The sequence below is a fragment of the Miniopterus natalensis genome, chromosome 8 (genome assembly GCF_054644295.1).
Source record: "Miniopterus natalensis isolate mMinNat1 chromosome 8, mMinNat1.hap1, whole genome shotgun sequence".
NCBI classification, from domain to species: Eukaryota; Metazoa; Chordata; class Mammalia; order Chiroptera; family Miniopteridae; genus Miniopterus; species Miniopterus natalensis.
In genome coordinates, this window is record NC_142088.1 from 29,663,420 (window position 1) to 29,680,087 (window position 16,668).

At 35.9% G+C, this 16,668-nt stretch overlaps 1 protein-coding gene across 1 annotated transcript in view; it reads right to left on the reverse strand.

Annotated features, from left to right (window-relative positions):
• Nucleotides 1-1,683: 1,683 nt before the first annotated feature.
• Nucleotides 1,684-16,668, reverse strand: part of NAB1 (NGFI-A binding protein 1) — a 31,830-nt gene continuing 16,845 nt past the window's right edge. The window contains exons 4-7 of the mRNA XM_016216787.2: nt 9,755-9,844; nt 7,969-8,128; nt 5,745-5,861; nt 1,684-4,202 (exon numbers count right to left, since the gene is read on the reverse strand). Coding sequence (XP_016072273.2) covers nt 4,114-4,202; nt 5,745-5,861; nt 7,969-8,128; nt 9,755-9,844 — 456 coding nt within the window. The 3' untranslated portion in view covers nt 1,684-4,113. The remainder of the gene's footprint in view (nt 4,203-5,744; nt 5,862-7,968; nt 8,129-9,754; nt 9,845-16,668) is intronic.

Sequence of the window (16,668 nt, forward strand, 5' to 3'; positions counted from 1 at the left end):
AAAACACCTTTGAGGTGGTGGCGATGTTTATTTATTTAATTTTCATAGGTCAGTAGAAACAGATGCCAGGAAAGAAGCTGTAAAGCTGTAACTGTTGCATACTCAAAAAAAAAAAAAAAGTAAAAAAACATTAGCCCTACCATTTAGCTTTTGATCATGTCTATGTAAAATAAGAATCATCCGACGGGGTCCTACAGTTAAACAGCAAAGTTTTTGAGATTAAACATATTTACAATGAAAGTAAATTTCTGGAAATTGGATCCTTCTTTTATTAACTTTGTAGGCCCACTTGAGAATTTCATTTATGAGAACACCCAGAGATAATAATGAATACACAAACTTGGATTCCCTGAAACACCACCCATGCACACAGCTGGACCATTAGGTGGTTTTTAGTTAAACAGCAGCTGCCATATTTGGTCATATGCTTCAAACTGTTACAAACACAGAGCATTTGCTCAGTTCTAACTTCAGCTATTTACTAACTGAATTCATTTCCCATAAGAGACAGACCTCCTAGTTTCATAAGGTTAATACCTTGGTTCATTTTCTTTTGAAGACTCAGTAAGCAAATGGGTATTGTGTGCCAATAACACTTGAGTAGCCAACTAGCAAACGATGTGTTAGGAAATTCCATGCATGCTTATTTAGGTTTTAAGTCTTAAATACCATCAACTATAATTGTAAAGGTACACTAGGTGCTAGTAGCCTCATAATCACCAAATTCTAAAGCTTTTACCCAAGTGGTTTTACTAATTAAGGACAGGAAAAAGCCCATTTTTTCTCCTGTCTTTTGGCAGGTTCAGTGGGACTGTCAAAAGAATTATCATCCTGGTAAGATCATCTAACTGGCATTTGGCTTTGAAATAAAATGGTAATGATTTTCTTTTTTTAAGTGGCCTCAGAGTGAAATGCACGACCACTATGGCTTTGTGTCATATCCTACAGCTTTCTGGTAACTGCTGCAGTCCTGGCTGATCTCTTGTGAGTCTCACTCACTACATGTGCTTTCTTTCACCTGTCAAGTGCCTAGAAACATCGGATGCACATACATGTCAGCTCCTTATTCATCCCGTCTGTAACACACAAAAACTTGTATTTTTATATGAGTGGCATTAGTTAAAATTCAACCAGGTACTGCGTTCCCAAAGGACAAGGATCATGTCTTATATTTCTTCTGTGGCCTCCACCCTCATCACAGCACCTAGCACAGTGCTTGATACATAGAAGCTCTTCCTTAATCTACTAAACTCATGAGTTAAAATTTCCTTGCAAAGCTTTTGCCAGTTTTCTACCACAGGTTAGTTCAATTTCATATAATTCACCTGTAATACTGGAGCCAAGACACAGTAGCACTTTAAATATTAATATATTATAAATGTTAAATCCTAATGTTCCTTTTATTTATTAAATACTTAGTTGGTTAAATATAGTATAGTTTTTTAAATGTCTTTGTAAACTTGTGAGAACCAAATTCTTTCTTATAGACCAGAGTCAACTGAGTACCTGTTGGTCAAATAACTTTCTAGAAATGAAGTTTGCTGACAATATTTAGTCTTGACTTAAGATACAAGCCCCTGGGCCCTAATTCCCAAGTCCAGACCAAGTACTCAGAGAGGGAGGCAGAGTAGCTAACATCACCTACCATGGAAAGTGCTATGCAGAAAGTTCTATAAACATAAATGTGTGAGGCACAAAATCTTTATTGCCACAGGAAGCAAGTGCACTCGTCCCACCTCACCAACAGCTTTAAGAGTCACAGAAACGCAGACTTCACACAATAAAATACAACACAGACTGAGGGAGAAATGGTCCCTTGGACTATTGGCTGTAATACTGAGGTAACCAATTGACCTTGTTCAGTGAAAATACCTCTAACACAATGAAAAAAAAAACGAACTGTTGTAACATCCAATTCATATATACAATTCAAATAAAAATATATATTATTTGCTTCAATGTATAGCAAATTTAATACATTAGTGTTTACAAAATAAAAACTGTATTCTACTGAAATTTTTCTTGTGCTTCCCTCTTATCACTAAGCTTGAAAGACCAGAAAAGTCTGATACTTAAGGAAATTATTTGTGGATTTAAAGATGCAGTTTTTTTGGCCATGAAAGATGGATAAATATTAGTTGGAAGGTTACAGCATCTTTAAAAATTGTTGCTTATTAAAATCTACAAACTTGAACTGTAAGACACAATTTAAAAAAAACCCACAGAATTTCTCAAAATAGATTAGAATACAGGAAACGTTTCATGAAACTACTGAGATACTAACCAGTTCTATGGCTAATATTAAAAACTGAATAATCTATTTAAATCGTACTCATACTATTTCTACACACAGTGAACAATACAACCACAATAATCAACCTCAAGCTAGCAACGGAGTTGCAAGGTCCATAAAAAGCTTCTTCAGTGGGCAGAACACTATGGTATAATTAAAACATTTAGGAAGGGAAAAAGCCTTTTAATAGTATAGAAGTTGCTTACTGGTGTTTCTACTGTAAAGCTAGTGGACAATCAAAATGAAAAAGCAACTATACATGTGACAGTGACCAGAACTACAGTGCAGACATTTCATCTAACATTTGGCTGATGAATTCTAGTATAACAGAGTATGACTTAATATTTTTTACACGGTTATGACCTAGAGCAGAACTGAAAACAAAAATCCGCATATTCCAAGTCAATATGCTCTTCTCAGCAATATCTGGGTTTAGATGAATCTGGAGGAAGTCGGTAAAGCTGTCAATATCTTCTCCTCTCAAGCCAACAGAAAAATCAAATTGGCAATAGTAGTATTTGTTTTCTTACTATGGATTCCAATGTGAAATTCTTATTAAGTATGCAAGTACATTATTAACATTTAAGCACACCCCCATACATATGCACACAGCCCATTAATTAAATAGGGGGAACTGAAACATACTTTCAAGTGAAAATGAGTTTTAAGAAAAAAACTGCATTCACAAACCTGAAAGGTGTACAAAAATGAAATAATAAAATAAATAATGAATATGTGTCAACTAAACCGCCATAGAAATATGCCTGCAAATGTGGATGTAGTGATTGTCCACACTTGTGAAGGTTTGGGTGGGACACACCCTAGGAAGAGCTATCTAGTTTCTCTGACTCCAGTACGTACAGAAGTTCTGGATATAAAACGGTATTTACTTTATTATATATTACAGCCTTTGTTACCAGTCACCATCCTTATCACATTTAGGGTTAACTTACTATGCCTTAATCTATTTAACACATTCAGAAATAGCATGTTTAAATCATGGCTTTTACACATCGGTCCACTTGTTTCAAGTTCTCTGTCCAAGTAATAGTTCCCTATTTTTGTTATATATTAAGTAGCTATCATATAATGCAATCTGGGTCAACTAGGTTAAGAAAGATTTCCTACTGTATTTTCTCATCTTTTTAACTTTACTCCAGTATTTATTGTGTATATATGCCTGATTAAGCTAGCAAAATGACATTTTCCTACTATAAGTGACACATTTCCTATTAAACAAAATCAGTTTCATCAAATATTAAATCCACAATATTTTTCTTGGTTTAAACTGAGTGTTTGCTAAATTCCATTTCTCCAAAGTCACTGCAACCCTGCCAATAACTACATTACTTAAACTTTCTTTTTTTCTGACTGCAAAGATTCTAATTTCTGACATATAATAATATTTATGCTAAATACACTTAAAGTAGACAATGAAATTTCAAGTAAAAAAACTGTATCCATATCTACTGGACCAAACAGGTCTCAACATCTAGATTTTACTTCTATAAATTACACAAATACATTGTACATTCTTAAATAAATGCTTACAATATTAATTTGTAAGCCTTCCCACATGAAACAGCTTACACAGGAATGTGAGTGGATCTATATTTCTGTTACAACATTCTTTCAATTTCTTTTGTGGCTGTTGTTTTGTCCTCCTGGTTTCCACAGACTACTGTATTAGTCCTTATGCTTTGGCTATGAAATCTGTTTGAGCTGAATGAGGCAACACTGGTTATTAAGGCTTATTTCTATGATGGAGCATTATCCTTAAAACTGATGCCATTTCCAGAGAACAGTGGGAAAAATCACAGCTATCTTGAATCTTCAGGCTCTGTTTTGATGACTTTCTTTTCTAAAGTAAAAGCTGAGTGAGGGTAGTCTTTCAAAATCCCAAGGCTCTCTGCATACAAATGGGAACATAAAGTTTATTGATACTTTAAATCAGTGGATCACAAAAAACAAACTCAAACAAACTCATAAAACAAACCCCACAGCAAACAAAATCAATTATCATAATTCTATAATTCCATATAAAATTTTTATGTTTATAGAGTTGTGGTTAAGAGATTGGATTCTGTATTTATATTCCATCTCTGCCAATTCCTAGCTGTATCCATCTCTGGGCAACTATACATCTCTCTAAGCCGTAGTGTCTTCATCTATAAACTGGGGACAGTATCTCTATAGGGTGGTGTGAGTTAAATCATCAAATGCACATAAAGCACTTAGCATACAGAACATTGATTTTCACTTAATTCTTGGTCCAATGTGATAAGTAAAATATATAAATAAAATTGCTCACTCTTATAAAACAAAATTACTAGCCAAAATATTTACTATCAATAACAAAAAGAAAAAGAAAAACATTTTCCACGTTTAAACATGGAACTATTTTTAAAAGTTTCTCTAGCTATGAAACATTAAGGTGGGAGAAACAGGAATAAAAGAATGAAAACTCTACTTTCATAAGGAATCATTCCTTGGAGATATGTGTGTATAGCTTTTTCAGTCTCACACAAACACTACAGAATGAAAATAAAACGTAATATTTATGTGAAGTACTAATACTGGGGGATACATATACACACACACACACTTGGAAAGAATTCTGGAAAGGTAACCAATACTAATAGCTTATCTGAAATTAGGCAGTTCAATTTATGAATTTACCCTCCCTATACAGAAGTGGATTTTAAATTCAGCAAAGAAGAGTAATAAAAATAGTAGCTACCATTTATTGAATTCCCATTAAGCAGGCAATTCATATACACTATCTTGTCTAACCCTCATAACTACTCTTTGAAGGTGAAATTATTTCTATTTTACAGATGAAGCAACTGACTTCAAGTGACTCCTAATGTCACCTTTAACTCAAAGACTGAATGGTACCAGATTCTTCAAATGCTCTTGGTCTCTAACAACTTAACTTTGTCTAACTCACTTTACTTGGGTAAAATATGTAAACATCTAACTATAATAAGGAACAGCTTATCCTTTTATGGAGTTCAGTTTACTTCTGAACTATGAATATCATCTCCAAAATGTATCTGCAAGAAAAGTTTAGATTCTGATACACAAGGTTTTCTCAGCATGAGAGCAAACATGTAATCTATCAATTTCATACTACGAAAGGCTAGAAAGTTACATAACTCAAACCAGTCATCTATTATTTGGTATAAAATTTTATATAAAAGTCCTCATTCATGTAACAGCTAATTAAAATAATCTCAACCTTCCTGAGTTTTTCCCGTCAGCTCTCTGGAATGCCAACGTTCTCAAAAAGACTGCTATCATTACGGCAATCCATTATTTCCCAGGGGAGAAAAACTGACTAGTAACACTGTTAGTAACGACTTTTTTTGAGGGACACTGGGAGGCAGAATAGAATTTAAAGATGCTTTGTCCAAAGTTTTCTCTCTCTAATCATATCCCACATTCTCACCTGATGAGTGGGACTTTGCCTCACCGGAGTAAAGTCTATTCAGCTCCCCATCCACCACAAAATGATGGGGTTGTCTGTTCTGTAAATTAGGCATTCGGAGATTCAAAGGTCTTTCTCCTAATGAAAAGAGGGGGGAAAAAGCAATGTGAATAATATTAAAAACACATCATGGTTTTTCTTAAAAATAATTTCCACAAATTGTCTCAACACTCCTTAGGAAAGGAGTTAAGTCAACAGGCACAGAAGAATTTAAGTAATAGTTGGAGAAATATTTTATGAAATAATATGGGAGGAAAATGGTAATTCATACTAGTCCTAAGGTTTACAATTCCGTCAGGACATTTTTAAGAGCTAAACATGAACTAAACAAAAGACTGAGATTTCAAGTAAGCACTCCCACTTTGGCATGTAATATACATCCCCTCTGTACGGCATTTTCTTACTAGTGCAACCACTTTGCCAAGGCATGTCATTAACCACATAATAACAAATACTAGAGAGACAGAAGTGGCTTCAAGCCAATTGCCTATTATTAAAAACAGTAACAACAGCAAAACCTATCTCAAATCCATGAAAATAGATAAGGTAAAAATGCTTTATACACCAAAGCATATTCTGCCATAAACCTAAATCCATCACACTTAGCAAATTGCCACCCCACACTGAATTATCCTGGTGTCACAAATTAGTCATCAAAATCTTTCATTAATGCTTTTGCTTCTTAACTCTGAAGTCTTAACTGTCAAGGATGACTGAAGAAGTTAAACAAGACCTCCACAAAAGTTTCAGTAACATTGAAAAGAGGAAGAGTGCTCTCCTCTACTACTCTCATCTGCTTAGAGAGTGCTTCACATGGTATTCTTACTTAGAAAGAAATGTCATTAATTTTTTTACAATAGTAACCTCTCTCTAGAAAAGTATAACAATAATATATAAAAAAGAGGGTCCTACCAAATTACTGTTTTTGTTGAAACACTTATCACTAGCTGGAAGCAGAGGATATATTTCTACACTCAGACACTGCACATCTCCCTCCACTAGAGCACAAGCTCCGCCTGAGCAGGACTTGGTCTAGTTCCCTGCGGCACCTTCAGTGCCAAAATGCGTGCCTGGCACACAGGAGATACTAAAACAATTTCTGTTGAATGAGTGAATGACAGTGACTTGAAATTTTCTTCATGTGTGAATAAGAAGAAAAAAAAAAGGTAAAAATGGTAAAAATACTCCTAAGTCCTAGCTTTCTAAATCTAAGAGTTTAAGAGAACAATTTCCAAAGGACACACCACACAAAATATTTTCAAAGGGACTGGAGGACAACGTGAAGCCTGAGAGTAGATAAAACGTCTTCAAGCCTCTCCATTCTCATACTGATTCTTCAAGCCTCTGTGCTGTCATAATACTTTAGGAAGCAGTCACCACATTCTCTTAGGAACCAAATGTCATAAATTTCACAGTCAAATCTGTTTTTGAAGCCTAAAAAATAGGAAGTTTTCTTCTTTTAAAGACTGATAAAGATCTCCCATGGAATCTGTTTCTTTGAGAAAAATGATCAGTACAATCAGCCTTCTGTATCCATAGGTTCCGCATCCACAAACCAACTGCAGATCAAAAATATTTGGGAGAAAAAGGTTATGCTGTTGCTGACATGTAGTATGTAGTTAGGCCTACAATGGATGCATCTATACGGAACATGTGCAAACCTTTTATCTTGTCATCATTCCCTAAACAATGGAGCTTGACAACCATTTTATAGCATTTACATTATATTAAGTATTATAAGCAATCTAGAGATGATTTAAAGTATATGGAAGGATGTGCATAGGTTATATGCAAATACTACACTGTTTGATATTAGGGACTTGAGCATCCAGATTTTGGTACCTTCAACGGATCCTGAAACCAATCCCCCCCTGGATACCCAGGAACAACTGCACTATGTACATCTCCTATTCCCACCCACCCTTTACAAAATACATTATCAACTGTATGTGCCAGCTGTTATTTAGGTATGATAAGGTTAAAAAAAAAACAACTTTAAAAATTAAATTTGCAGGGTGAACTCCTTCCTTTTTAAAAAAGGAACAATTTGAAAATTAATTTTGATAAGAACCTGTAAGATAATCTCTTAAAAATATCAAGATTTAAAAGTCAGCAAATTTTTGTTTCTCTTTGAAGTACACATAACAGTTGGCTCTAAAGGTATAGATCTTTCTAAGAAATGTACCTTGTCCATCAGAGTTATCAGAAGTCAAGCCATTAGGGCTGTGCTCTTCTGAGCTTTGCCTGTAAAGTCCTGTGGACAGTCTTCTTTCAGCATGCTGCAGTCTCTCATAGCCAGCTTGGGTGCAAAGGAACTCCATCTGCTTTGTCATCACCTTTTCAGGCTGCGAGTAAGTAAAGCAAAAATAAAATCAGTAACTAAAACATTCTAGATTTTTTTTAATGGTTTAAAGATGCCAATTTCAGACTCTAGCAAATATATTTAGGATTCGTTAAAATTAGTTCACACTTCATGTGGTATACATGTTCCATAAATATGCATGGATATCTGTATCATGTTAAAACATAAAATGTTGGATTTTATGCAAAAGAAAAACATATTTTTGCTCAATCCCATGGAGAGAATTCCATTTCAGCTCAAAAGCAAAATAACCTTAGCTTTGTTTTCCAAAGTACTGAGTCCTTTGAAAGATTTTTTTGAAAAAGGAACCACAGTGCAACAGCAACATCTGCTATAAGCTGCTTCTAACACATAGAGTGAAATCTTGGCGTTTTTATTTTAGGATTTGGCTCTACACAGACTCTGGTATGATGACAGTATCTGGGGGGAGAAAAAGTGTAAAATAGCTGTCTAGAAAAAGAAGACAAACACACCTCCCACTAAAATTAAACAATGCAAATTATGCAGAAAAAATCAGTGCCAACTAGAATCTTCACCTTCATCATGGAATGAAATGGCAGTATTTTCCAACCAATCATAAAAAGATGTGTTTTAAAATACACAATAAGTTGGCTAAACTATATATTTATCTCTGCGTGTGTTTTATAAGTTCCTTCTCTATGTACTGCTCTAAATTACTTATATGTGATATTCAAAGCAGTGTATTGGTGATATTTGCCAAAGAGTAGATAGTCAAGATGTAGATATGAATCATTACCATGCTATATAAAATAATAATATAAGGAAGCTGCTATATAAAATAATTTACAAACAATCCTGATTCACAATAGTAAAAATAAGAAGGTGAAATATATTAATTCATAGAATAGGATAAAAGCTTATACTATTTTTCTGAATGCTCATAAACCAGATCAAAAGAAACCATGACTTCAATTCATTCTAACTTGTTACTAATTAACAGAGAAAATGTCAGTAAGACTTCTGAGTGGGAAATGTATTTTTCATCCTCTTAACATGAAAAAACAAAACTTGGCACTAGTAAATTTGACCAAAAGCAGTCACTAGGGGGAAGATCAACAGGAATAAAACTTACAGTGCTTTCAAAAGGGTGATGTTTGCAGAAATGACTTTTTAAAATGTTAATTTCAGTGTACACAATGAAATAATAGCAAAAGTGCCTGAAAGTAACATATTAATATAACAATTTTTATTATACAGTAATTGAAATGATTTTACAAAACCTACAAAGTCAACTATTAATATTTTATTGAAAACTAGTACTATTTTATCTCAGAATTGTATTCTGCACACATAGTCAACATGATTGTTTTCCTGGTATCAAATGACTTCTTTTGAGTTTTCTTAGGTAGAGAATCTATCTTACAAAACTACAAAGAGTAAAATATCACTGTATCAGACTCTGCTCATAAACCAAAGCAAACCAAGTTGTTATTGCTATCTTGTTGATACAGCTGTGGATCAGACAACATTTTAAGAACCAGAAATAAATTCAGTCCTTGGATGTTTAAAAATGAGGCTAGTTGAAGCAGCCATTTATTTTCCAACCCACAGATACTATTATGAAATACTAACTGGTGGTTTACATTACCTGTGAATTAAGAGCAGCAAGTTCTTCACTCTTAGCTTTAGCCTGCTGGAAGAGGGTTTGCACAGAATCCTGGAAATCCGGAAACCCATCCTGCAAATCAGTTAAGTAAAATAAACATAAGATCAAAAACTTAGAAAATAAAGCAAAGACAACCACCTTAAGTAAGATTTTAATGTACAATATTTCATTGCAGTCTTTTATGGTAAAACTACCTTATTCTACGGTCATAACCTCAATAAAAACATAAATGAAAAAGGTAAAAAGATTTATACATCCAAATTGCTTTACAGTGGAAGGCAGAATTCATGATCAATGATAATGATGGTTATAATAACATTTCATCTAGTGATTTGCCTATTTAACCACTACCCTCATATTGAACATTTAGATTCACTTCCTTATTTTTGGTTTGAAAAACACTGCAAAAATATTTCCATGGAAATAGCGTTTCACATAGTTTAGGTTATCCGATAAAAGAGGTTCCCAGAAGTAGAATTACTGCACAGAGATGAACATTTTTCTGTCTTTCACATAATTTCTACAAGGGACTTTAACTGGTTTGTCATACCATAAGCAATATATGACAGCTGTGGCCAGCACTGGGTGGTGGTGGTGTTTTCTTAATTTTTGCCAATTTATATTTTTGTTTTGCTATTCAAGAAAAAATTTTAAATTTTACATACTGTAGTTCCATATAATTGTATTTTATTTTGTGACTTCTTCTATTGCTATAAAATTTAGAAAAGCATTCTGCTTCAGAGATTTGATAAGTATTCAAATCTACCCTCTAGTTTTTCTAAGCCTTTCTTTTGTTGTTTTTTTAAAGTTAACTCTCCAACCCATCTGGAATTTATTCTGTTAAATGTAACGTGGGCCCTAGCCAGTTGGCTCAGCGGTTAGAGTGCTGGCCTGCAGACTGAAGGGTCCCGGGTTCAATGCCAGCCAAGGGCAGGTACCTCGGTTGCAGGCTCAATCCCCAGCCCAAGTCAGGGCGCGTTGTGGGAGGCAACCAACTGATGTCTCTCCCCCTCACATCAATGCTTCTCTCTCTCTCTCACTCTTTTTCACTCTCTGAAAAGCAATGGAAAAAAAATCGTCGAGTGAGGATCAACTAACTAACTAACTAACTGTAATGTAATGTGGTAAAGATCCAAAGTAAATTTTCTTTGAGGTGCTACCCAATAATCTCAACCTGAATTTCTGAAGAATTCTTCCACATTGACTTGTGCCATTTCATACGACAGGCAATGGAGCTTTGAAATTAGAAAGACCTGCATTCATGTTCCAATTCCACCACTTACTAGCTATGGGACCCAGAATGAATAACTTAACCTTCCTGAACATTAGTTTCCTCATGAAAAATAAAAATAGGAGAACCTATCTATGAAGGTTGTTGTAAGGACCAAATGAGATAAGTAAATGAGATAATGCCTTTAGCATGTAATAAATGCTAAGTATATCTATACATACTAAGTTCTTACATTAAACAGACTATTTGGGATGCTCTACTCCTGGACAGCACTTCAACTTAAAATTATTTCTGTTTTATACTTTATATATATTAGTGCCAATCCATCTATTACTTTTCTCAAGTGTTGGGTTTTTTTTTTACCGCTTGTTGTTCCACATGAAATTTATAACTTCAAATATCATGGTAGCATGGTTTTCGTAACTTTACTGAAAACTACCAAAGGATTCCTCACAGAAATTGTCATTAACTTCCAAAACATTTCTCCCCTTTTTTATAAGCTATATATTTATACTAAAGGGTGAAGCATTAAAAACCAAAGTTCTTACAATAACAACAGAAAAAGATGTAAAAACAACAAAATATTTTATCTTTTTTGAAATAAGATATTGGTTTAAAAATTTTTTCCCCATCAGAGTCTTTTCAAAAAATTATTTCCCCACTGCAGACCTCATGTTTTCAAATATTTCATCTACCAAAATTTATTTACTAAGTAACAATTAATTTGCTATTTTTTAAATTCAAAGCCATGAAAGAAATAGAGAAAAGAGCAAACAAATTTGACATCCTGAGATAGCCACATGTAGGTTTATGGTGGGTTAATACATAATTATCATTTTTAAAGTATTGAAAATAGCTACCTTTCTAGGCCACTACATGTGATCAAGAACACTTGGCTTAGAGGAATGTATAGAAAAGACTCATTAACTGAGCTAGAATGAACTTTATACAAATGTACACAGCCTAATCTAAGTCATTCACTTTTTCTTAGTCATTCCATTTTTCTCCTAAGAACTTATTTAGGCCTAAAAATCGAACTTTCTGGTAAGCAAGTAGAAGACTTAGAAAGCAACAATAAAAGCAGCTATTAATTTTTCAGACACTTACCATGTACCAGTTCCTGACTATGTTCTGTACATTACATATAATCTCATTTAATCCCCACTACACACAACTGGGTTTCCCTCATTTTACAGCTACAGACATGGGCTTCAAAGCCTATGCTCAAACCATAAATTCCTAGAGTTACCACCCTTTATGAAACTCACAGCAGTAAATAGAAGCATTTCTCTTACAGCTCTGTTTTTCATAGGCTCAACTGGTTTAAACTCTACGATTTGCACTGAGTTTAAAATCCAATTCTACCTCTCATTTGCTGTGATACTGGACAGATTATTTCATCTTTCTGTGACTGCTTCCTCATCTATAAAATGGGGACAACAGTACTCAGCTAACTTTAGAATCATTTTAATAAAACAAAGAAATTCATGAAAAACACTTAGCACAATGCTTTGGCACTAGAAATTATCCAATAAATGTTTGCTACTCATATTTATTAAGTAACCCCCCCCACCAAAACACCACCAGATTTAATCAGAGTAAAATAGGTAGAATGCTGTAAGTTACTTACTATATCTCCATGATACTGGGGAAAAAGATAAATTTTAGGGATATTTACAACATACAGACATCTTAGAAAATGAATAGGAACTAGGCATTTAACACTAAAACCAGCAAGAGAATACTGACTATAATGGTGGGGAACTGTTTTAGTGAAAAGAACAATGGAAAACTGGAAACACCTGTTTGTTCATTTAACAAAAATATCTGCCAAAAGGTTTCTACACTCTGTATTAAAGGCTGGGGATGCAATGATTCCTGCCCTGCTGACAAATGCAATCTAGACAGGGAGAGAGACAAAGAGATGCAGAGCAGAGCAGAGGGCACTGTTTCAGGAAGGCTGGAGGGTGTGACACCTAGGCTGAGACTTGAAAGAAGAGAAAGTTCTCTAGGGTAAGACAGAAGCTTATATTGAGGCCTGAAGGCAAAAGAACAGGATATACTAGAGAAGCTGAAAATAATTAATATAGGTAACGTAGGGAATACACTGAAAGAGCGAGTGGAGAGAGGAGCAGCTGATACGCAGGGCCAAGTCTGTGAGGTCTTGTAAGCCATGTTAAAAATTTTGGATTTTATCTTAAGTGCAAAGTGAAGACATGGAAGGTCTCAAGGAACAGACTAATTAGGTCTGTATTTTACAAAGCCCAACCCGATCTGAATGAGACGGGGACAGTGGATTGGGGTGGTTCAAGGACGGCGGTAGGGAACTGGTCACAGGACTGCAGTCGGAGACAGAAAATAGTGGCCTAGCCCCGGACAGTGACAGATGCAACAGAGAAATACATGAATTCCTGAGATAGGGCTTTGGCAACTGGGAGTTGGTGGTAACATTCACTAGGATAAGGAATTCAGGACCAGGAAGAGGCTTGAGGAGGGTGCATAAAGTTGATGAATTCAACTGGGGACTTGTTGAGTCTGATGGATCTGCTGGGGAGACGTTCGTGTAGGTAAGCTCAGGAAGCAAGTGCACTGAATTGTGAGGCTGGGGCAAGATGAGGGCTGGAGAACCAAACTAGTGAGTTCCAGCTCATCAGCAGGCCCTGAGTGGATGCACCCAGGCCAGAACCTCTGATATCTCAGTACTGTTATTTTTTTTTTATATATTTTAAAATATATCTTTATTGATTTCAGAGAGATGAAGGGAGAGGGATAGAGAGATAGAAACATCAATGATGAGAGAGTCATTGATCGGCTGCCTCCTGCACGCCCCCGACTGGGGGTCGAGCCCGCAAGCCGGGCATGTGCCCTGACCGGCAATCAAACCCCGATAGCCTGTATCCTAGATCGACGCTCAACCGCTGAGCCACGCCCGATGGGCTCAGTACTGCTTTTAAAGGAGCTTACAGAATGAAAAAGGAGTGATCTAGTGTTCTCCTGTTAGGAACTAGATGTGATCTCAGGTAAGAAAGTTAACCTCATGATTTCCAGTACTCCCAATTTTTAAATGGAGATTTAGCCATCTGCTTTATCTGCCCAATGGAGATTTGTGGGGACTGAATAAAGAGATGCAAATGGTAAATATTGGAAAAGTACACATTGCTGTACAAATAGATGGTGGCACCACTGTCAGGATTATTCAATCATGAGAATATGGAAAAGCTGGAAGGGGCAATTTCAAAATCTACATGTGAAAGTTTTTGGAAAATGGATGCTTCTCTGTCATTAGTAAAGAAAAATAAAGGCACCAAATATGCAATAAATAACAGTATCCAAGTAATCAGTGGTTCCTGCAACTGAGCACATTAGTCATTTCGGTTTTCTCCCACAGTCTCTGACAGTTCATTGTGGATGGGAAAACTACAGGATTGAGGAGCTATCACTTCATGACATATAAAGTAGGTTTTAGGAACCCAAAATATATGACTTAGAAATAAAAATGAGAACATTCCCAAGAAACTGGTCTCTTTCACATTATGTTTAGTGCAGGACTTCTGTTATGTCTCTCAAGCTATTTTCCCAGGAAACCAGCTGTACCATGCTATGAGCAATTTATCTTTATGTCATATTCTTGGCTGCTGCCATTAATCACAGTGTTCCCTTAACTGGCGAGACTCTGAGTCTGAGCACTGAGAAAATAAAAGATACAGGGTGGGATGCTGTTTGTGACCTAATTACTCTCATCCCATTGGTCTCCACCCCTATTCCTCCTCAACCTTCCCACTGAATACCAGTAAGCTGCTTTAAAGTTACTGCTTAGCTGTCTTTAAAACGACTCGTTCCAGCAGATGTTCTCAGCCGTGATCACATGTGCATTTTCCCTTCTTCTACTCACACTTTCTGTATGAATAGCAGACTGTAATGCTTCTGTTTTTTCTGATCCAGAGGGGAAGAATCTACATCAAATTAGACCAGCTTTCTTCTCAACAAGCTTAGTAACAGCGTAGGTGGGTATTCTGACCCTCTCCCCCCTCCTCATGCCCCACCCCACCCCACTGGAACTGCTAGCAGATGTTTCCTCCAAGTCTTTCTTCTTCAAGGCCCACTTCTCTGACTTTCCGGTCTCTATTAACAAACTTCGTTTCTTTCACCCACTTATCTCCGATTGCTCTGCGCTCCCAGCCCACAGGATCAAGAATGCTGTCACCTCCCATCTCTTTGCCTAGTCGCCAGCAATTTCAGCGAAAGAAAACGTACAGATGAGATCTGAAAAGGAACAGCCCATCGAGGCAGCTACCATCGCCAGTCCTGAGGCTGGCTGTTTTGTGGATCCTTCCTCTCCTTCTAAGACACTACTTGTAACACTGAAGGTAACGACAGGGTTTGTTCATGGAACGCAACTTCATGAAAAAGCTTAGCAACTGAATCCACTTTTAATGTTTCGAAAAAAATGAGGTGAAGACAAGAGTCCCAGGGCCTTTGGCTCTTGATTTTTCCTCCCCTTTAACTAGCTGTCGAGCTGTCTTAAATACTTTCTGTCATAGGTACAATATGAGTAAATCAAACTAAGCTTTTTATTTACTGTTTATCTTCCCAACAGTTTTCCCTCATTCAAAACAATTAGTATGTCAAATGGTAATGTCTCATATTTATATTATTAAGTTTTTATAATTTATGTTGTTAAGTTTCTATTGTTTATATTGTAATTTATATTAAGTTTTCTACTCAAACCTTTTAATTGTTTCTTGGATAAACTTCCTTGAATAAGCAAATGGTAGCTGCCACTCTTTCCCCCTTCTTCAAAGATTACCAGTCCTCTGTCACCTTGCCCTTCATACACACCATGCTAGGAGAAAGAAAAGTATTATCACTTCAGGGGCTTTGTGATGTCCATTAGCACCCAGGAGTGGTATTGCTTTGAAGGTTAGGAGTCAGACCAAGATTTGAAGGCCTGGCTCTGCCACTAGATAGCAATGTGGCAACTTGGGCAAGTTCCTAAGCTCTTCTGGGTCTCTCCTTGGCTATAAAATGGAAATTATAAAGCCTCCATACAGGGTAGACAAGAAGGGTTGTGATAATGCATTTCAAATGCCTAGAGGGACAGGCATATAACAGATTCAATAAAAAGTGGTTATTTTTACAATGGCCCCAGAGCTAGATTTGGGGTCTCTGACAAAAATGAAAATGGATTTGCACACAGGGTAGTCATCCCAGGTGGACAAGCTATTCATCTAGCCTGGGCGAGAGAAGTGTTCCCAAGCCTCGCTTACTAACGCAGAGGGTTGAAGAAGAGCTTTCCTTAGAGGCCTCATTCCAAGTCATGGGTTACCCTAAGGCTTCCCCAAGCTAGCAGGCATTTTCTTCTGTGTCTATCTCATAGATTCTAGGAATTAGAAAAATAAAGTTCAAAATCTCTGTGTTTTTAATGTCTAACATGTCCTGTAGGAAGCGGTATTTCAGGACAACAGATTATCCCGAGTACTTTAACACAACATGTACACTGATATTAAACAACACCAACAATAACAACCAAATAAATAGCTAACTATCCTTAAGGGGAACAACCTCTTACAGAACAAGAAAAATCACACACTGATTTTAAAACTTCATTCCATCCAAACTTTCACGAAGAGATCAGGAAAATAAAGTGTTTAGCAACAAGAAAACA